At 38.3% G+C, this 22,889-nt stretch overlaps 1 protein-coding gene across 1 annotated transcript in view; it reads left to right on the top strand.

The window, feature by feature from the left end:
- Window positions 1–1,842: 1,842 nt before the first annotated feature.
- LOC103720603 (histone deacetylase 15) overlaps window positions 1,843–22,889 on the top strand; it is a 64,895-nt gene continuing 43,848 nt past the window's right edge. The window contains 3 exon segments of the mRNA XM_039126041.1: window positions 1,843–2,058; window positions 7,329–7,894; window positions 8,073–8,166. Of these exon segments, the coding sequence (XP_038981969.1) occupies window positions 7,436–7,894; window positions 8,073–8,166 (553 nt within the window). The 5' untranslated portion in view covers window positions 1,843–2,058; window positions 7,329–7,435.

The raw sequence follows: 22,889 nt of genomic DNA, 5'->3' as shown, positions 1-22,889 counted from the left end.
AGTCTCTAGATATGATCTGTAAACTCATTCACAAACATCAACTTGCTAGCGATAAATAATCCTCAAAAACTTCGATCTGTCCCAATATTCAATAGGAAGTAGAGGCAAACTCACCCATGACAAAGCTGATTTTATTGTCTCCTTTGTAGGGAAGAAATCCAAAGACCATGGTTGTATATCAAGGTCTTGACTGGAGATTATCCATGGCCCTTTCAGAAGAACAAAATCCCTCTACTCCTCAGATTGAAAATGAAATAGATAGTCCCCTCCTCCATGGAAAATGCCTCTAAACATCCTTAGATGTTTGCACCTTTTTGTGAAAGTTTTGGCAATCAAGTTTATAAGCATTCTTTGCCTTGGACTCTTCGTCACCACCGATAACTTCTCCCACTTGCTATGAGCTTTAGCCATCTCATCTTCCAAGAATATAAGAACTTGGAAAAAATGTTCCTCGAGAATGGCTATCTCTTCCTTTGTAATTCGATGGGTCTGCCATGCCGATTACCGGCAACCTTGAGTAGCCCTTTTTTTTGTTGTTGTTACTAAAAACAGGAGTATCATACATAACATGTACGGATACAATCAAAAAAATCAAAAAACAGTACATCACAGAGTGCACTTGGCAACTCCGCCTCTCCTATCCAGAAGTGGTCCTCCGAGTGATCGGCAACTAAAGAGGCTACAGTAGTTCCTTTTCATGAATGAACTCTATTGCCTTTAGTCGTGGACAACATGATCTAAAAGTAGAAATTAAAAGGAACTCTCATCGGCGACTGCCTTTCAACACCATTATGGAGAACGACAGTTGCCTCAAAAATAGAGAAGATCACATGAGTTTCAAAGCACCATAAAACCCAATGCTAAGTGCTCTCCTGGTTAAGGAAGAGAATACAACCTGAATTAAGGAAGAGAATAGAGGAGAGACTTATGTGATAGAGAGTACCTAAGTAGCATGATAAAGTTTTTAACATTTTTGGTTTTTTTTTGTTGATCGGTTGAACTAATCAACATACCAAAAGTTATTCATTACTATTTTAGACCCATATTAGATTTTCAAAAGAATTACTATAAAAAAATTATTGAAATAAAACTTTACTGATTTTTATTTATTCATAGGTACAAGAATAGACCAGTCATTACTACTTATAAGGAAGAGATAATGGATGAAAAAATTAAGTTCGACTCCTAAAAAGGTGACAAAGTTTATTGGTATGATATCTACATAATAGCTGTTAACTCTATATATGTATATAATTTTTATTAAATAATTTATATATTATCTTGTTTATTCTCATTGTGTAAATTTGACGAGATCCATTACTGACTACTTTGCAAAGAATCTACGCAAAGTGTTCGATTTTCAAGATTTAAAAGATATTAAAATGCTGGAAGCTTTTTGAATTTAATCTGATGGACTTAACAAAATGGCTTTACTAGTTACCAAAAAACAAAATGGCTCTACTGCTGTATTCTTATATTCTAGTGTTCTTGTGATTGCAGAAATTTTGCATTAGTACGATTGCGAAACATAATCCACAAAATGTCGTACACCGTGTGACAATGATGCACCTTGGAAATGCTGAAACTGTTGGCCGGAATGTCCCTTCGCATTTCCTGCCCCTTGAAATGCTGAAAACCTGAAACCGGGTCCGATAAAATCCGCCCGCAGCACGCACACAGTTCCAGGTCGATCCGGATCCGGATCCCGCAGCACGCACACAGAGTTCCAGGTCTATCCGGATCCGGATCTGGATCTGGATAAAGCCATGATTACAATTTCCCGGATCCGGGTGTGAGTTTCTTCCTGCATGCAGATATCCATCCGGTTGAAATGAAATAAGAAATTTTAAAATAAATCCCGAACCCCGGCGGTGCGTCAATTCCTTTTCTCCTCTCCCGTTTGCCCTAATACCCTTTCCACCTTCACCCCCAACTCCTCCTGGGGACATCAATCAGCGCCGTGCCGTCCCAAAACTCCGGTTACAGCGCCGAACGGCCAAGACAAAGCCCCCAGTTCCCAACTCCTTCCCCAGATCTCGATCTCCTACACTAGCTCCGGTAATCTCATCATCATCATCATCTTCTTTTATAATGCTTCTTTCTTCGCCGCTCTTCTACGATAATAGAAGCCTTGGAATGTAGATGTTGGTTGGTGGGGTGAAATAGGAGGGACCCTACTTTAGATTCCTGAATCGTTTAACTGGATGCTTGTTTTCTGTCTCTTATGTTGTCTGATTGGGGTATTTTAGTTGGTAGCATGCTTTCCCCCCTCTTTATTAGAAAACAAAAAAGATTAATAATTATGAGTGCTGAAAGATCAATATGGTTTTTGTCTGCTCCTTATTAAGTGAACCAAAGAGGACCATGGCTGCCTGAGTAACTATAAAGCCAAGCTCTGAAGTATGTGTTTAGAGGCCTCAAAAATAACTTACAGGATCTTTGGACTAGGATTCCTTTATCATGTATGGGATTATGTTCTGCCGGCCCTTCTATAGCTTGTTGGAAAGTTGGCATTTTCGGCATTGACCATTATTTTTTTGCTGCATAGTATCCTTAGCCGTTATAAATTCGATGGAACATGGTTTGGAGCCTCATTATACGAAGTTGAGATATAATACTATACTAAGAAACTGGGATAATTAATGGACCATGATCAGATAGAGAATAGAAAAGTGAATGTTTAAGATTTGAAAGTTTAGAAATTACTTGGATTCAACAACCATGATTAGGTAGTGAACATAAAAGAGAATGTTTACGATTTGCAAGTTAGAAATTATCTTGCATTCAACAACCATGCCAAGCAGTGAGGTACTGTGTTGCTTTTGCCCCATCAATCAACTAAAATGTTTTGTACCACTGCATCAAATGTTGACGATCATCCTTTTTCTTCCCTTCTGATCTAATGCTATCTTCACTTTTTCTTTCATTAAGTCCCACATTTCATGAACTAAGTCTTCACATGGCTTACTTGTATTAGTACTTAATTATCATTATATGAATAGGTTTTCTAAAGAAAGCATGTAACCAATCTTGTCATGCAGTATATCAGTAAGGATTTCATTTTCCTTACAAGCTGAGTTTCTTAAGCATGTTTTGTTAGTGATAAGGACATATTTTATGCCACTTTTTTGTTTAAATTGTCTAAGCATCTTATTGGTCAAAGCATAATTTGCATCAACATTTTTAAACATTTTCAAAATCACAAGTTCATTGAAAATTGCCAATCTCATTGAGTGATTGATGAGGAAAATTTTGGTGACTGTGTCATCCCTGATAACCAGCATTTACGAGATTGGTTTCAAGCCAAAAATCACAAAGGAGGTGGACTAGGACTGAATCATTTGTCGAATCGAAAGCTCTGAGGTTCTTTTTGATCTGTGTCTGAAAGTTATAAAGAAAAGGTGAAAAATGGAAACATGACTTAATGTAAACTAGATAAATGAAAAAAAGTAAAGAAAATCACACATAGAAGCACAAAAGTCTAGTTTTCACCACCATACACCCATATATAATGTGTCTCTTGAAATGAACAACATACCTGATTATTTAGTGTCTATATACCACCATGTAACTCCATATGATGTTAGAATTTAACCAAAATATAAATAATAAATATCATCATCATCATCATTGTCATTGGATTTGATGTGTAAAGATTCCTTCTTTTCCTTTCTCTTGTAGGTTATGTATATAATTTAAAACATTTATAGTTCAATATTATATGGCATCATAAGAGATTGGCTTATGCTTGTACAACTAAGGTAGATTGCAATTTTAGGGGTGCATTTAGTTCGTGATCAAAATCAGATTTAGAATGGATTAGAATGGGAATTAGAATAGCCATATCCTCAGACATGTTTGATTTGTGATCAGAATTGGAATCATAATGAAATTTGAATACTAGAGAAGAGTAGGGATTGCGTTTTGGGGGATTGAGGCATTTTCATTCCTCTCTGAAATCGGAATGGAAGTGGGACTCCCCCCAACCAAACAACTGGAATGGGAGTCACTCGATTCCATTTTCATTCGAGAGTCTAACTCTCCTCAACCAGACATGCCCTAGATATGCTTTACAAAGTATGTTTCAGCACTCCAAGTATATGAGCTCAATTATTGTTTCAAGAATGTAGGCTAACTTTTTGTTTATTACCCAAAGAAGAAAATTTATGGGTGACCTCATCTATGCTTCTGTTCATCCATCACATGTGATGCTTATTCCTTACCATCCATTTTTCCCTAACCTTCTTTAACTTTCCAAAGCTCGCCCTTTGTATTTGTAGTCTGGTCCTTAAATTATTATAACAAGGGATAAGTGACTAAATTGAAATTTTATCAACATAACAATATATTATTACATAGTAAGGGTTTTCTGAGGTTCAGGATAGAATGAACATCCTAGCAATCGCACCATGTAGATGCTCTGAAGTTGCAAGTTTAAATGACTCCTAAGATCAATTCTCTAATTGCCTTTTTCTTTTTTAGGCTCAAAATCCTTTTGCCCAAGGCCTGTTTGGTTGTTAAATAGAGTTATTGTGGGAAAGTGGAGGAGTAATAAGTTAGGTGAAAATGGAGGAATAACTCTGTTATACTATTTTTTTCAAGATAAATATCTTTATTTTGCTCCGAAGGAACAAGTGAGTGAAAAACCTCTTGAAATTCTTAATAATAGTGTTCCGCTAATGCATACAGGTTTTAGGTGGGATAAAATGGAGTGAATCAGAAAAAATGATTTTATTCTGTTAAATCCATTTAATCATGTGACAAAGTAGGGCTAAATGTCCATATGCCTTCCAAAGTTTCCTTAGAAGATACATTACTTTGGCTAGAGGATGTAGGCTAAGTAACTTGTTTTGTCATGAAGTTTCCATCCTCAGCCCAGCTTCTTCCTCTACCCTTTGCCTTTTTGGATGATGCTGATTTGTCACTTTAGTGGGCGTTTGGTAACCCCAACAGGATCACCACGGTGATCTAAGATCTCCGATGATCCGAATGCTGGGGTGATTTGATCTCCAGTGATCTAAGATCAATGTGTTTGGCAGGCTATGGTCTAGTAATTAAAAATCTTCAGGTATCCATGAGTAACTTATTTGGTATGGTACGAAGATCCAAGATCACCGACTACATAATACCACAAATACTCCTGATATATCTTAGATGGATTTTTTATGTGTTTTTAATTCTCATGAATCAAAAATGTAAGTCAATGTGTTAATTCCTATAATAGCTCCATAATGTTGTCACATATTCTACTTTTAGTAGCCCTTATCATATATTTATTAATCATATAAAATATATTATAATAAAATATTAATATATTTATCAATATATTAATTATTAATATATTCCATAAAAATATATTTATTACTCCTATAAATTATTAATCTTATAAAAATATGTTATTTTTCATTGTAGAATTAATATTTGTATTTATACTTATAATATATTTTTAATACTAATAATTATTTTGATTAGAAAAATAAGGTAAATAGGAGTAATATATTAAATATTTTCATTATATAAATATAAAATATAATAATATATTTCTACTATAATTTAAAATTATCCTTCAATAATAATATGATAATAATATGATTTGTAATATATTATAATATAATATGTATCATTAATATAATATATAATATCAACATAATATTATATATATATAACATTGACATAATATATTGATGGTATATTGATATATCAATTTTTTTGCTAAATTGAGGGGTATTTTTGTCTTTAATTTTCAACCCAGGATCACTGCTTTGGGGTGATCTAAGATTTCTGACCTCAAGGACGGATATCCCATCACCGGGTTGGGTGGTGATTTAAGGAGTGGAGGTGATTTAGGATCACCGCCACGTAGGATCACCATGGTGCTACCAAACACGGTGATCTCATTACCTCCACTTACGTCACCCTTGATCTTGGGACGATGATCCCATACCAAACGCCCCCTTAGGTCATGCTTTGACTCCATGACCACAGATTCCCAAAAAAATATGTCTTGATTTGACTTAATAGGATCCTTTGGACTATTGATGGCCCTGGTTGCAGTAATATTTGGTAAAACCTTAATTAGCAGATGTTCTAATATTCTTGTGTAACTGAAAACCTCGAATTCATCTTAGTATGAATCTATACAGGAGAAAATTTATATATATATATATATTAAAATTATATATATTTCATTTAAGTCTAGCTGCTCAAAACAGGTACTGCTACTCTAAATTATCGAAAAGCCAATTTAAAATGCCAACATGAGAAGACACAGTTATTCATGGTTCTCTGCTTGTGTTGATGACTGTAGAGATTTTTAGTAGTAGGAGAATAGGTTTGAAGTATCGTGGTACCAGGGCATTCTGGTCATGTGCTGGCATGGCACATATGTATTGACTCACAGTTCGTCAATGTGCCTTGGTACAATATCCGATACACACCCCGGTACACCTCAATATAGGGTGTATTGTGCTGCAGTATGGTTGTTTCTTCAAGCCTGGGGAAGGATGAGGTGAGTAAACAGAGAAGGTGAATGGTTGCAGAGTAAAATATGATTAGCAAAGAAGAAAATATTAATTTGCTGTGGTCTCATTGGATGCCAGGCATCATTGCTGCTCCACCAGGTCCCCCCTCAACATTGGATGTTGTGACTGGACTGGTCTCCTTCCCTCCCTCCATCCTTCCCTCTCCCTCTCTTTCCCTTGTCCCTCCCACTCTCTTGCCTCTCCCAATAAGCACAAAGAACAAAGTGTATGGAGCTCAAGATGAAACAGTTTTGTGAATCTAGATTCAAATCCCAATGAACCTTACCTGGTAATCTGCAATCCTTCCCCAACAGTGTTTGGGAAATATCCCAGATGTATCCGAGATTTATTTGGATTCTTGGAACCTTACTTTTATTTTCAGTTAAAAAAAATAAAACAAGTATTTTGCATATATTCATGCTGTATCCAAATGTGTTGGTGCCTAATACTTATTCTTTATAATTCCATGTTGTATTCTAGAGCATCTTTTTACCCTAGATGCATGACTGTTTTTACTGTGATTTATGACAAATGCTGACTTTTGTGATGCAATTTTCTGCTATATTGTGAGCATGATAAGTCAATTTCTTTTGCATACACTTCTACTAGCAGAAGGGAAGTCTATGAGTAATTACCTTGTTGCAACGTTATATGTTAATACCTTGTACCTCTTATACATCTTCATGGACATCTTTTCTAGTTCCTATCATATGTTTCCTTTTCATTCTTTGGCATAATTCCTTTTGCTGCTGGCTCTGATTATTTGCATATGGGTTTACGCTGTCCATTTCTGAATTATGTGGATAGTGCAAATTCCATTGACAGCTTCGAGGAGAATTTTCCATGCCTATTTCTGTTGCATCTGAAAAACTTGTCTAAATACTCAGCAGAGGATAGTGTTTCTGGAGAGTAAAATGCACAATCAAGTTGATCGAGTAGAGAGCCAAAGCAGCTTTTCTTTGTTGTATGAATGCCAGGGAAAATCAGCTCCCGAAGGAAGCAAAGGATCTTTATATTTTCGTGAAGACTGTCTTGAGCAAAAACTTTTTGGAGAGGACAATGATGAAATGTGCAATGCTAGGACCAACCAATCTGATTTATCTGAATGCATGGCTGATGAACCCACACCAAGGCCGAGAAATGTTGTGAATGCTAATGAAAATGCTTGTTTGCATGGGCAACATGAGAGTTGTGAAGCAGAAGAAAACTTGAAGCAGAATAGCAGCACATTACAAGACTTGTATCTTCAAGAATATTATGATGATGAGGATGATGATGATAGCGACTGGGAACCTGTCAGTCATTTTGTTATCAAGAAGTGGTTTTGTGCTAACTGCACAATGCCAAACTTCGATGATGTTTGTCACTGCGATGTATGATAACTTGCCCTGCTTGCCTTTTTTGCATGAACTTTCTTTATGATGTATGTATGATTTTATTAATTTTTTTTACCTGTATATTTCGTGATATTTTGTTTACCTTATAGGTTATTACAGTCCATTATTGAAGATTATTGATTTGCTATATGTTTAATTTATATTTTACCTGAAGGTCTGTGGGGAGCATAGAGAGTCAGATTTCTTTAGATATGATTTTTCCCAATTGCATGTTGGAGGAGAGGCAACGAACAGCTACCAAGGTGCAGGTATTGTTTTGTATTTCGCACTTGGTAAGACTCATTTGTTTTATTCCTGAAATAGAACTATCTATGAACAAGTGAATCGATATACCATTCTTGGTAAATAACACCAATCCGCTAATTTTCAAAGGAACTCTTTCTATATAGTTGGCTAAATCCTAGATGCTTGTTGCTCGCATGCAAAGTTTGCAAAATTGATTGAAACCGGGTCGGTTTGCTAGTCGGTTCGGAACTCGGGCCAAACGAGTCCAAATCAGTCCAAACCAAGAAGTTCCATGACTGGGAGTGAGAAAAAAGTGCTGGGAGATTGGCTTGGTACAAGGTGTTTGCTATACCAATCGTACATACCAAACTGGTGACCTACCAGTACAGTCCCTGATACTAGTTTTGTGGGCATTGCTTTTCATAGCTAAGTTTAATGTATGTATCATGCAATGCATCACTTTTTATTTTATGGTATGGAAAATGGTAGGATGAAATCTAACTATATGATACAGATTGTTGATAGATGGTGTCTTAAGTAAAGAATTGAGATAGTGTAAATTCCAAAGGTTAACTTCCTTCAAATGCTGAATGAATAAGGTATATTACGAAAAATGACCCGAGGAAATCTAACTATATGATAGAGACTTGTGATAGATGATGTCTTAAGTAAAAGACCGAGACAATATAAATAACAAAGATTAACTTCCTTGAAAAGCTGAATGAATAAGGTCTATTAGATTTAAATATCGATTATCATGTTTTGATGACATGCTTGTTTTTATGGATATAAATAGATGTGACTTTAAACATTGAATATCTTTCTTTGTTCCCTTGATGAATTATGGTCTCTTCTATGTATTGTTCATTGTTAGGGATGTTTATAGGTTTTCCACTGGCCCTATCTCCCCTTGATTACAAAATTAAAGGAGCACAAACCTGGTTTCTAGGCCTGTTAATTAAGGGCTTCATATGGATTTTGTTAGGAGCGCGATATAGAATTTCTTAATGATTTGGACAAGGTCACTAGCTAGACAATAACATGCTTATCTTAAGGTCTAGTTGCACGGAATGATTTCTTGGTAGTTTATATAGTCAATTTGTGAGTCATTTGAGAATTCTTGGATAATCTATAGGTAGGTTGTTGAAGGTGTGTATGATTAGGTAGCAAATGCTAGTGCTTGGATCATGGTTTGTCGAACCACGCTGAACCGGCTAGCTCGGAGGGTGACCGATCAGGGACTGACACGGTTCAGGCTTTTAAAGTGAGACAGGGCCGGTTTGCTCCTTAAACTCTTCCCCCAGCTATTAAACTACCCGTGGCCCAAATCGTGCGGTTCCTCTGCCCTCTCTTTCTCTCTTGGGGTCGGGTTAGGGTTAGGGGTTTCCCTCACCCTCCTCCCTCCTCCCTCCCTCCCTCCTCCCTCCTTCCCTCTCTCTCTCTCTTGCTTGGGCAAGGGTTAGGGTGCCCCTCGGCCCTTCTCCTTCCTCCCTCTCCCTCCCTCTCTCGTTCTCTCTCTTCCTCTCTCATTTTCTCTCTCCCCCTCCCTCTACAACTCTTCGTATGTCAGTATGCCTTGGAACGGCATGGTATGAACCCGTTCCATTTCGAATCAGTCGCCAACCGGTACCCTCTCCAATACCGGCTCAGTGAACCTTAACTTAGATGATTTGAGAGGTGTAGGATTGCAAAAATTATGGTGTTGGTGGATATAAGGATAACTTTTGCAAGGATCTTAGTCCTTGTTCATGGAGCCTCATGTTTGCTTAGTGCGAGAAAAGCTCCTACTTGCTAGTGGATAAAGTCTTAACAAGAATTTTGATCAAGGTAGTTCAAACAATTTGTGTTAAGTATTTGCCTCATTATTGAAAAGAATTTACAAGTGGATGAGTTCGAGGCCTCAATAGCTTAGATAGGGATTTAGTACGCCCACAACAAAGCGAAAGGACTTTAGAACATTTGGAGAATTTATGCTGAGCCTAGGATTGGAGCTAAGGTTATCGCCTTCGGGTCAAGAGGGGAAAGTGGTTTAGCGTGCTACTAGTATCAAGTGCTTCTAGTTGTGGGCTACTAGAATATCAAGTGCTTCTGGTATCAAGTGATTTAGCGTGCTACTAGCATCAAGTACTTTTTGTTGTGGGCAAATATCATATTGATTCGAGCACACAAACTCGTGAATCAAACCCCATTACACTACCTTGGAGGGTGTCTTTCTTGAGGTTATTGTTAGTTGTGAACCTAGATCTAAAGGTTCATGCACATGCCACTAGTAGTAGCAAGGTTTTAAATAGCAACTTTAGAGTCCATAGCAGTTAGAAATTGGGTCAGAATGGTATTGAGATGATATTGTCCCGGTAATTGGGACTGGTTGGCATCCGTAAATCTGGACACATTCTTCTCTTTGTTTTTCTATTTTTTTAATGGTTGTTTAAAGGCCTTTTAGGGCTGGTCTATATCATCATTTAGGATTAGGGAGGTTTTCAAGGTAATAGGTGAGTTTACAATGCAGGTACTGGTACTAGCATGGAATGCCGTACCGGTCCGGCCGTGGACCGGTACCGGAACAGATTAAAAACCGGTATTTCCGGTTTTTTATCCGAACCGGCCGGTACGGGTGCGTACCGGTGCGAACCGGCCGGTTCGCACCGGTACGATTTTTTTTTTTTTTTAGAACCACAGCGCCGCGCGCTGTGGTTTTTGAAACCACCGCGTACCGGCCGGTACGGGACCGGTACCCGCCGGTACGTACCGGACCGGACCGGTACCGTACCGGTCCGGCCGGCCACCGGTACGCCGACCGGTACCGGTACGGCGGACCTTGGGTACTAGCATTATGTTTCTTTTGGCTATTTGCCTTGCTTGCAAAAGAGGGAGAGTGATAGGGAAAGGAGAGAGAACTGCAAATCCATCTCCTATAGCTCAAATTTGGCCTCCATCAACCCCAAATCCAAATTAAAACTTAGTAATCTCCTCTAGGAATCTACTCTCCTTTTCTTTCACCTCATTTTTTTCTTGTCTTTTTTAAACCTACAACAAAAAAAGTTCAAAACATAACCTCACCAATTACTTTAAAAATATTTGATAATCTTAATTATGACATTAAAAAATATGAACATCTATAAACAACCATAAAAAACAAGAAACAATGAAAAAACAAAAAATGGCGTCTCTGTGAATTACCTAGATGCTAACTAGTCCTAAGCGTCAGGATGGAGATCAATGTCAGCAGAACCGTCCTAAACCGGGTGGTTCTTGTTGTACCGAGTCGTCTCGGTTGCTGATTGGCACGGTTCCAACAACGAAAACGAAGTCCGTTGCCGGAGAGAGAGAAGGAGAAGGAAAGAGAGAGCGAGTGGGAGAGGGAGGGAAAGGGAGAGGGAGAGGAAGGAAGAGGGAGGGAGGTGGAGGCCGGCCAGCGAGTTGCGCGGAGGACGCTCCTTTGGGCTCCGTGGCCGGAAAACAGGGCGGGTCCCTTGTTTCATTTGAAACAGGGGTATGACCCTTTTTTTATTTCGCGATTTTTAAGTGAAGTTGGCAAGCTTTTGATGACTCTCTGCCCGAGTCGCCGGCCTCCCTCCCCTTCTCTCTTTTTTCCTCTCTCCCCTGCCTCCTCTACTGTGTCGGTACGGGTTCGACACGTATGGCACGGGCCCATACCGACTCATCCCGTCGGACAACTAGTACGGTGCCTGGAACTCGTTTTGCCGACATCGATGGAGATATCAGTTGTCCTAGATACTATCCTGGTTGGTGTTAATCGTGATAACTTAGTTTGTCACTACAAAGGTCCCAAACCTGTCTCGTCACCCAATATCTTCCCGTTCCAATTCAAGACAGTTGGGATGCACCACTATGGATCATCACTTGCATCCTTGGGTGCAGATGTTGTGGGTGGCGACCCAAAGTATTCTTCTGAAAGTGTTAGCATTAAAAGCTCAAAATTCTACATTATGGAAATTTTATTACATTTCTTGTTTATACCTATTATCTTGCTCATACAATACACAAATTATTCTAAAAGATGCTATACCTAGTCTATAAAGAGTTGTTAAGACACCCACCTAGATACAAGATAGACATGAACAAATTAAGAACTTTAGTTTGAAATCGATAAGCAACTCAGAAATTGGTTCCTGTCGTCACTTAAACCATCCAATCTACTAATGTTATCACTCCCATGTATTGATAAATTAAAAGGAAAGCACAAAATCACAAATATTGAATTAAAAAAATCCAAAAAGAAACTTACAAAATTGCAAATACTAAATTAAAAAATACAATTCATTAAAATTACAAGAGAAACAAAACCTATGTAGAAATCCAAATATGAAGAAGGTAAAATCAGTTCCACACCTTATGTAATTAATTCTATCGACCTAAACCTACTTGGAACAATCTCAGAAGAACTAGTGTTATAGTTTTATGGTTTGGGAGACCCCATTTGAGGGAAGCACTCTTGGAAGGGAGGTGTTTGAGCTATGATCTATCTAATGGGAATTAGTGCCTAATTGATTGAGAAAAAAGGGGGATCGCAAGGATTTGGGAGTCTGTGATCATGATTCAGAGAAAAGAACTTATATTTTTAAGTTAGAGCCATGATTGCTAAAATCATATTTGGCTAAGCACTGCTAGAGGATTGTGATCAAATCCAATTATAAAATATTGATGGTTGCAATCCTTAATTGATAAAGATATGATCCAAATTGACCAGTAAGGTAGGTTGGATGAAGTTATGGGGAGTTTTGTACACAAGGTGTAATTGAAAAATCTCAAAGAGTTTTAAGGAATTATGATGGTGGTTGTCCTTTTTTTTTCTTTTCTTTTTGGGTGGGGGTGTTGTGTGGGGTGTTTGGTCCTGATTTATGAGGGTTTTGGCATACTGTTACAGAGGATAGTGCCATGAACTTTCTAGATCCTTAGCACGGCTGTTCCCACCAAAAAGGGGGGGACAAAAAAGAGAAGCCAGCAGGACTCCAACTACCTGGCCCCATTCTTCAAGACATAAATATGTAAAGTACAAGCCTTGTGGAAATGAGACTGATTAGACTTAGAAACTCAAGGTCTTCTTCTGTTGCTTACAACTACTGTGAATCTGTGATGGCCAGAAATCTCTTATTTCCTTTAATGTTAGTTTTGTGCATGAATGATGGTGCAAAGAATTCATCAACTTAATTTATTGTAGGATGAGAAATCCCCTTTGACTCAACCACCTTTTGCCCTCAAGTAAGTCTACAAAACACACATGGGATCGAATCTTTAAGAAGCTTGATGAATAGATTGCTTTATAGTCTTTGGAAAGAGATGTCCATATTTATATACACATATATGCATATGTGCACACGTATGTAGATGTACATATGTTTCATATATCTATATTAGTTTGTCCATATAAAACATATTTATGTGTCTAACATATGTATATATAAATACCCGTGCACAAGTACATATAAATAGTTAAATACATGTTTATGTATGCACATATATGTATACATTTATACACATATATGTTCGTAAATATGTACATATATACATGCACACATATATGTATGAAGAGTGCATATATATATATGTATATAGACATGTGTATGCATTATACATATATACATATATAGACATGTATCTGGAAACTTAACTTACGGGCTAATATTTGTACCTTATAATTCAAGGTTCGCCGAACCGGTATTGAAGGTCATATCGGCCAGCTATTAGTTTGGTACGGTACGGATCTGTATAATGCCATTTTGGGGCATATCAAAAACAGATAGAGGATGAGAGGGAGAAAAGGAGAGCGAGAGGCAGGAGGGGGGAGGGAGAGCGAGAGGGAGGGAGGGGGAGGGCCGATGGAAATCCTTACTCTAACCCTAGTGGAGTGAGATAGAGAGAGAGGGAGGGAGGGAGGAACTTACTGGAAACCCTCAAACATGAGGGGGGAGGTGCTCTTGGACTATCGCGAGCGGCCTAGGGGGGGGGGATTGGATCCAATGCGAGCAAGCGGTGGCAGAGGTGGAGGGGGTAATAAGCAAATCGGCTGCATCTTGAATAGGTAGGCTGAAATGTGCCGATCCCCAACTAGTCTAGTTTAGCATGGTTCGGCCATCCTTGCTTCCTATAGTTCATTTGCCGTCATGATTATGCAAATGGAATTCAATCATAACTTGATTTTCAAACAATTTATCTCATTAGTTGTGGCTAGGTATACAAACTAAGAGGAACTTGATTCAATCATAACTTGATTCAGGAACTTGTAGGTAAGAAGGCTGCCTTGTATGTAATAAGTTTTGAAGCTTAAAAGGATGGTATCAAATGTGGATGGTAAAATATTATGTATGAAATGCATATCATGGAGCTAGTGGTGACACCAAGGTTTATAGTTTGGCATCGGATCGTGCACTGATATAGGTTTGGTTGGTATGTTACACCCTTATACGGCATATGGTACGTTGTTGGAGTTGGCAAAGCACATGTGTCATCTATCCGTATAGGCCTCATAATGTATTTATCCTATATTTGGTTGGTATGGTATGTCTGATACTAAGCAGTATGGAGTCGGTGTTGCGTAGCGAAGCAACCCAAGAGGGGGGGAGGGGGTGAATTGGGTTATTTCAAAAATTTCATTGATTATGTGCAGCGGCACAATAACTTTCGAAGGTGTATGTGATGTGCAATGATAAGTATAAGCAATAAATAAAGTAAAGAACGGAATGGACAATGTAAACAATTAAGGCACTACAAACATAAGAGATTTATGTCCCAACCTACTCCAGCTGAAACGAGTAACATTTTGACAAACTATCATTAGAAGTTTGAACAAAAATATTTTCAGAAATTTCTGCTTTTTCTGCAGGTTATAACCAGGAACGGCCTTGTTATACGCCGCTCTTTCATTATCTAAAATCATTTGAAGTTTTTCTGAACTTAAAAGTAAATTTCTGTGTAATATGTTTCAATCTATCTACTTCCTTCTTTAAGTTCTGATTTTTCTTCTATTATTAGCATATTTTCCTTTGAAATTTCTTCCTTTTCATTAGCCGAACATTGTTTTTTCATTTTCAGATCTTTATTCCTCAGTCCTAGTTTCTTTAGTTCATCTAGAAGATCATAAAAGGCTTCTTGAAGTTCATCAAAAACAAAGTCGTTTGTTCAGAATTTACCTCATCCTCATAGGCCATGAGGCATAAGTTGGCTACATTGTGGGTGTTCTCATCCGAGCTTGAATCATTGCTATCACTCCACATAGCCATCATTGCCTTCTTGGCTTCTTGGAAGCTTTTTTGAGTATTGGACAATCCATTTTGAAGTGATCGAGCTTCTTGCATTTATAGCATACAAGTGGCTACTCCTTTTCCTTTTCTTTGCTACCCTCTCTTTAGTCATTGGCCTCTTCCTCATTCCTTGACTTTTCTTTATGAATCTTCTGAATTTTTTGGTGACTAACGCCATTTTTTCATCATCTCCATTTTCAGATTGGTCCATTTCATCATCTTCTTGCTTCGTGGACTTGAGAGTTATTGTCTTTTTATTTTTTGATTCTTCTTCATGGTTAGCTCATGCATCATTAGCGAGCCAAGGAGCTCTTCCAATGGTAAATTGTTGAGATCCTTTGTTTCTTGAATTGCCGTGACATTTGCCTCCCACAATCTTGGCAATGACCTAAGTACATTTCTCACAAGATCACTACTAGAGTTAGACTTGCAGGACTTTTAAGACCATTGATAATATCAGTAGAACGAGTAAACATTTCAATAATTGACTCATTATATTCTCTTTTAAAATGCTTATATGTAGGTAGAAGCATGTTGATTTTAGATCCTTTGACTTGGTTAGTACCTTCGTGAGTTACCTCCAGTCTATCCGAAATCTCTTTTGCAGAATTTCAAGTTGAAATAATATTAAATTCATTTGCGTCTAAAGAATAATACAAGATGTTTATGGCTTTAGTATTGAGTTGAGCCATTTTCTTGTCAAACTCATTCAATTACTTTCAGGCTTGAAAGAGTGCATACCATCAATCAATTTTGTGGGTGTGTATAGTCCATTGATTTTGATACTTCAATATTATAATCGAGTGCTTGAATAAAAATTTTCATACGTGCCTTTCAATAGGTATAGTTTGTACCATTGAAAAGAGAAGATCTATTAATAGATTGTCCCTTGGCAAGAGAAGATCCTATTTGGGTTGCTATCAATCTTTAACTCTTGACATTTAGATCAAAGAGGAGCTAGAGTACCAAGCTTTGTTACCACATTATATATGTACTCCCTCTTTTTGGGATCATCAATCAAAGAAAACCATACATAGCACAAAGGGTGGACATGTGATAAATGAGATAAGATACAAAGTCATCCATAAAGATAGTGCATAATATATATAAAAATATCATCCATAACATATATTCGAAGCATGATACTAAAAACAAAGTCACAAACAACAAACATTTATTCAAGATACATAAGAACTATGTTTAGAATTAGAAGAAGTTCAATCCTCGTCAGATGAAGAAGATATTTTCTGGTGAACAAATGATCTAGATAAGGTACTAGCCAAGGTCTGCTGAACCGATATTGGGACCCGTATCAGTCGGTAGCTGGTACATTCTGTACCGAACCGGTACGGTTATGGGTAGGGCATGCTGGTTCCGTACCTACACGCCTATTTTTTTAGTTTTCAAGAATATTTAATTGGCAATCACTTTTTTTGAACTTTTTTAATGATTTTAAGTCTAATTTGATATTTTTATGATCCCGGTTTAATTTAGATGATGCATCTTATTTCTTTAAAATGATACAAATCATAAAATAATTAGTGAGATGCTACATTCTACAGTAAACAACATAAAATATTCTCAAATTAAGTAGTACCATGAAAATTAAAAATTATATGTCAGCGTGTAGATCGTCCATAGATCTACAATATATAAAAAATTAAGCCTAAATCGAAAATTTTGGCATCTCTTCTTATTTTGCAATTTTTGAGCTATTTTTTAAATCCTTCAAGAAAAGAGGGAATGAGAATGGATCTTTTTTCTGATAGTCTGAATTGGTATTTTTTTTGGTGTATTTGGGAAAAAGAAGCGGCGATTTGAGCAGCCGCTTAAAAGCATCAGGTGGAGTCCACAGTGTCAACTTGGTGTGGAACCAGATTGACTCGGTGCGAACCGGCTGGTTAGCATCGAGTCTGCACCGAACTGACTGGTTTCGGCCGGTTTTGGTCAGTTTCGACTGGTTCAGACACTTACCAGCTAGTTCTGGTCGGTAAAGGACCGGTTTTGACCGTCTTGGTAGAGGTTCCGGCCGGTACGGGGCCCAAACTGAATGTATTACGCGAACCGACCCGGTTTCGCACCGGATCGGTTCGGCACTGCCCAAGCTGGGCGGTTCGTCCCGGTTTAGTAGACATTGGTACCAGCTTTCCAGCTTCTAGTCCTGGTAAAAGGCCTAATGCTGATGAAGGGATGAGAAGGATCGGAAAATGATGGTTGGAAGAGATGGTAAGCAAGTTGACTGGGTTGACTGGGAGGGCTAATGGTGATAGTGGAAGTCCTAGATGCTACAGAAGCTCTAGCAGAAGTGGTAAGGACCTCAAGCTGTCTGATCAATCCACCCATAGACTGAAGAAGAGAAGCAATGCTTGATGTGATCGAGTCCCTCGAGCCTTGCACCTTCTCTCGCAGCAGCCAATTGTCTGACTCGATCAAGCTTCTAAGTCTCTCAGCTTTTGCGATCAACTTTGATAAATGAATGCTTTCATCCTGATCAGATCGAGCTACTTGTCTCTATCCTCTCACCTTAGGCTCCAGATTTGTCACTCTTCCACATAAGATGGTGACCAAAGTTCGAAGCAAGCTCGATACTCTAATCGGCCAGCATCTGAGTGAAAGTGGAAATATGACGCACAACAGTCATATCCGACAAAGTAGTCATAGAAGAACCCTTTGCACTAAGTGTCGACCCCTCATGGGCGATGGCCCTAATTTAAGGCAACCCGACCTTGATTTCTTTATTTCTTCCCTTCCCAAATAGAGTTTTTGCCCCCTTCAAATGGCCAAAAATCAAATTAATCTTCCCTCTATCCTTCAAATCTACTGTTCCCATTTCGATTTCTTGGGTTTCTAGCTTCCTATTTGCTTTCCATGACTCCAAAGAAGAAAATTCGTCAAAGAAGAAAATCTTTCGAAGGGCATGAAGAAGGGAGTAGAAAGAAGGAATGGGCCGAGCGTTTGTCACCTCCTCGAGCTGGACTTTGTTCTTCCCACCATTCTGAGTCATCTTTCTTATAGAGAACGCCCAGTAAGGTACCTCTTGCCACTCGTAATGTTACTATTGGCATAAACATTGATTTTGCATTTTTAGAGAGTGAGGGATTCTCTATGGGAGAGAGAATCGAGGCCCAAGGATGGGAACATATGTGTAGCTCTAAGTACCTACTTTTTCCGACCTCGTGATAAGTAGCGTGGTGTTAGTTATTAAGGGAGTTGAGATTGAATTAGATAGCTACGTGTTGGGACACATATTTTATTTGCTTGGTCATGATGCGCTCTTGGATAGGTCGGAAAAGAGTCGTATCGAGCTCTAGGGTATTTCAAGTAGGGAGGATGTGACAGAGTATGAGAAGGTGGAGGCGAATCAACTGGGTATTGAGATGAGACTTATGTATCTGAAGACAAGAAGATTTGAGTTTGTATCTGAGCGGGACATATGTATTATGTATCATATTATCAAAGAGATTCCTCTGAACTTATATGCCCTAATGTTGCAGTAGATGCACGACGATTTATGACTCGGTCAAAAACCTTGTTGTTTTATGGTATGGTTCTCATCTTGATGTTTGGACAGTATGATATTGATTTTGAAGGGGAGACCACATGTGATTTGATGTATTCAGATACATATGAGATACAACAAGATAAACAGTCAATGGGTTAAGAGAAGAGGAGCTGGAAGAGACGACAGAGATGAGGATGACAGAGCTAAGGCGAAGTCACCACCATCACCTTTAAAGAGGCCGTACCTAGTAGACTTAGTCCTGAGTTCTACTTTTCTACCAAGTGGGAGGCCGGACCTTCCATAGTCAGAAGTAAGTCAGAGCAATAGGCAACATTTGAGCACGTATACTTTTGATACTTTTCAGTTTGAGTCGCATACTCACCAGTGAAAGAGCAGTTCACGACCTATATTCGTCAGGCTGGATGATGATCAGCGTAGACCATCTCTAACCATATGGCTGCTATATTGCTATTAGCCAGAGATCCAACGTAGGAAAAGAGTGCAAAGGGTTCTTCTATGGCTCCTTCGTCAGATATTGTGCCTCATATTTCCACTATCACTCAAATGTTGGCCGATCAGAGTATTGAGGTTGCTTCGAACTTGGTCGCCATCCTATGTGAGAGAGTGATAGATCTAGAGTCTGAGGTGAGAGGATAGAGATGGGCAGGATGAGAGCATTCAGTTGTCAGAGCTCATCATAGAGGCTGGGAGTCTCAGACTCAGGCATTTGGCAGCTGCGAGAGGAGATGAGAGGCTCGAACGACTAATTCACATCAAGTATTGCTTCTCTTCCTCAGCCCTTAGGCAGATTGGTCGGACAGCTTGAGAGGCCCTTACTGCTTATGCAACAGCTAGGACTCCCACTACCACTATCAGGCCTCCTGGTCAATCCAATTAGCCTAGTTTCCATGCTTCTTGCCAAGGTTTGTTGTCTCGGTGGATCCTATACAAGTATCATTCTATTATAGTGTTGGTACGCGGTATAGTACGGGATGATTAGGCGCGTACTTAGTGTCAATACGATAGGAGATTGCATACCGGTTCGGTGCCGATAGGATATGGTACGTCTGATATGGCAAACCTTGATTCCATCCATCATCTTTCGGACCTTCTCATCCCTTCATTGTTTTGACTGATGGACATCCAAGGGTCGACTTCTAGCCAACTAGAATCGGCTCTCATGTTTCAAAAACCTTCAATCACCTTTGAACTAGTCTCCAACTTTGAAAATTTGATCCCTCGAGTTTTTCTATGCTTCTCTAAATGTTCAAGCTTCTAAGGCTTCTTTGGAAAACATCTTAAATTGCTCCAAAAACACACAAGCATTAGTAACCTACTCAATTGTCTTGTAATCATCAAAATCAATCCCTTAGGTCAACAGTTGGTACTGAAAATATTGGAAAAGAAAACTCCAAGAACTCATCACAACATTTCTAGCTTGTGAGGCTAGTTTCTCACACAAGCTAGCAGTTGATGTTGTAATTGAGTATATTGTAGGGACATAGTACTCAATCTTTTTCTAGCTTGGTTGGTGGTGCTCATATTCTTTTATTAACTCCAGTTATCAATATAATGAACAAAGTGGTTCTGGTTTTTCAAATGTCATTAAGAAGTCTAAAGCTTTTCTGGTTTAGATAAAATATGACATCAAGGGGGGACTAAATCAAGAAATTAATTGGTTTATTGGGCACTTGTCTACCTTTCAAGTTATTCTTAACCAAGAGGATATTGTGAAATGTTGCTGGATACTGAAGCAGTTCCTACCCCAGTCAATTCATAATGATTGCATCCTTAGTTTTATAATAATGGAGTGGAAACAATCTCCGACTTTCAGTCTTTACGTGGGATGTGCATTCATGAAAGAGAAATATTGGAGCATCTTTTTCTTCTTCTTCTTCTTCTCTCTCTCTCTTAAATATTTTGTCGTTACGAGCATGTTAACAATCTGGAATGGGTTTATCCAAACTTGAGGTCGTCTATCAATAATGCCTTTCTCCCATCAGAGACATACTGATATAATAATAATGGTATGGAGTGCTATTTAATTTTATTCTCTTTACTGATTTGGCAACAAAGGCCTTTCTCGGGCGTTTGAACACAATAGATACTTGTAGATTTGAGAAATGATTTAATTTGTAAACTTGTTATTAAAGTAAATATATCTGCAATTTCTTTTGCAGGCGGGATCTTTTTGAGCATTCAAACTTGATCATAGATTAGGTGACTTGTCTTATTACCTATCTTTTCTGTCCTCATCAGGAGTCCCTGTTTTTATCCTTTTATTTTGTATTTCTTCCTAATTAATTATGTCTTCTTTTTGCAGAATTTAAGAGTCTGTATATCTTAATACTCTTCTGTGGTTGTGAGCTTCGGCCTTAGGAGTGGTTGAGTGAAATGTCTATTTTTCCTTGATGGGTTGATAGTGAAATCTGCCAAGCAATAATATTGGAAGGTCTTGCATTAGCCAAAGCGGTTTTAAAGGAAAATGGAAATGAGAGAGAGAAAGGAAGATATAATGCCCTCTTAGGCCTGTCAAAATGGGTTAAGTTTTCACTTGAACATGGCGCAATTAACTCAAATTTGGATCTCATAATTAACCCACTTACTAGATTTATGATTTAACCTGGGTACCTGACTACAAAATTGGTCGGGCTCAATTTGGGATTGACCTGAGCTGATAAACATTATGTAATGGATTTTTATTTCTATATTTGTAAATCTCTTTTGTTTTGAATCTGCATTTTCGAAACCCTTCTCCAAATGTGCCCAAATTCCATCTCCCCCTAATACTGTTCCTCCCAATTTTACCTTCAATCTCTATAGCCACTGACAGCAAGTAACTAGCAACAACATCAGCAGCCACCAAAGACCGGGTGCCTCTATTCCTTTATCATTTGCTCCCTCCTCCCTCTTTCTTTCTGTCTCTTCTTTTTCTCTGCCCTCTTTCTCACTAGCCACCAGTTTGTATTTTGTAACTGTTGCTTGCTCCTTGATGGCAAGCCCTTCTAGTTTTGTTGGATCTAATTTCACATGTCTTGATCCTTGATTTTATAGAAGCACGGGTTGGAGGGGAAATAACAGAGAAAAAAAATTGTTAGTGAATAATCATGGATATTAAAGGATTTTGTGCTAAAAAAAACTTCTATTACTACACCTTTTGGCTTGGAGATAGCAAGGCATTGATAGAGAGGGGCATGGTGGTTGACTGTGCCACCCCTTTATAGAGGAAAATAAGATGACAAGAAGATCCAACCCATCCGCCACCCTTCGTCTTCCGTTACTCTACAGCTCCCTCTCTCTCAACCGCAACCCCACTCATACAAACAAAGAAAGATAAAAAGGGGGAGTGGGTAAAAAAAAAAGAAGGGGAAAGTTGATTACTTCAAGTTGGCTAATTGGGTTGACAACTGGAATTTTGGTTGGGTCGCGTTGGTTGCATAAAAGTTTTAAAACATCTGCATGGTGAGGTTGACCTTTACCGATCTTGAACCCTAGCCATTTACAAGCCTGACCCTGTGTCTCTTTTACTAATCTAATGTCAAATCCATCCTAATTCCTAAGTTCTAGCCTTGAAAGACTTTTCACCACTTTCTTAAGAATGTAACTGTTCATATGAATGATGTCGTTGCATGAAAGGTAAATAAACTCCACTAAAACATCTCAAAGCAAAGCATACAACAAGATCAGTTGGTCTAATTCCAGGGTAGCTGTCTCCAGTTTTTAATATGTATCTATTGACCATTTTGCATTATGTATATATGTTGCAGACATTGAGAATGCTGAACCAACTTCTATTGCCATCTCTTCAGCCGAGCATTTGGATATTGTCATGCTTAATTTTTCACCAATATTGATTGCTATGACTATTACCTTCCTTTAACATCTAGGGAAGAAGCTAGAGGAAATACACTGTGTTTATTGTTTAGTGGTTTGTGAGATTTGGATGGATTTTTGGTTGACATTCATATGGTTAATATTTTTG

This window comes from Phoenix dactylifera, chromosome 4, assembly GCF_009389715.1.
Source record: "Phoenix dactylifera cultivar Barhee BC4 chromosome 4, palm_55x_up_171113_PBpolish2nd_filt_p, whole genome shotgun sequence".
NCBI classification, from domain to species: Eukaryota; Viridiplantae; Streptophyta; class Magnoliopsida; order Arecales; family Arecaceae; genus Phoenix; species Phoenix dactylifera.
This window is presented reverse-complemented; position numbering and strand designations above follow the sequence as displayed.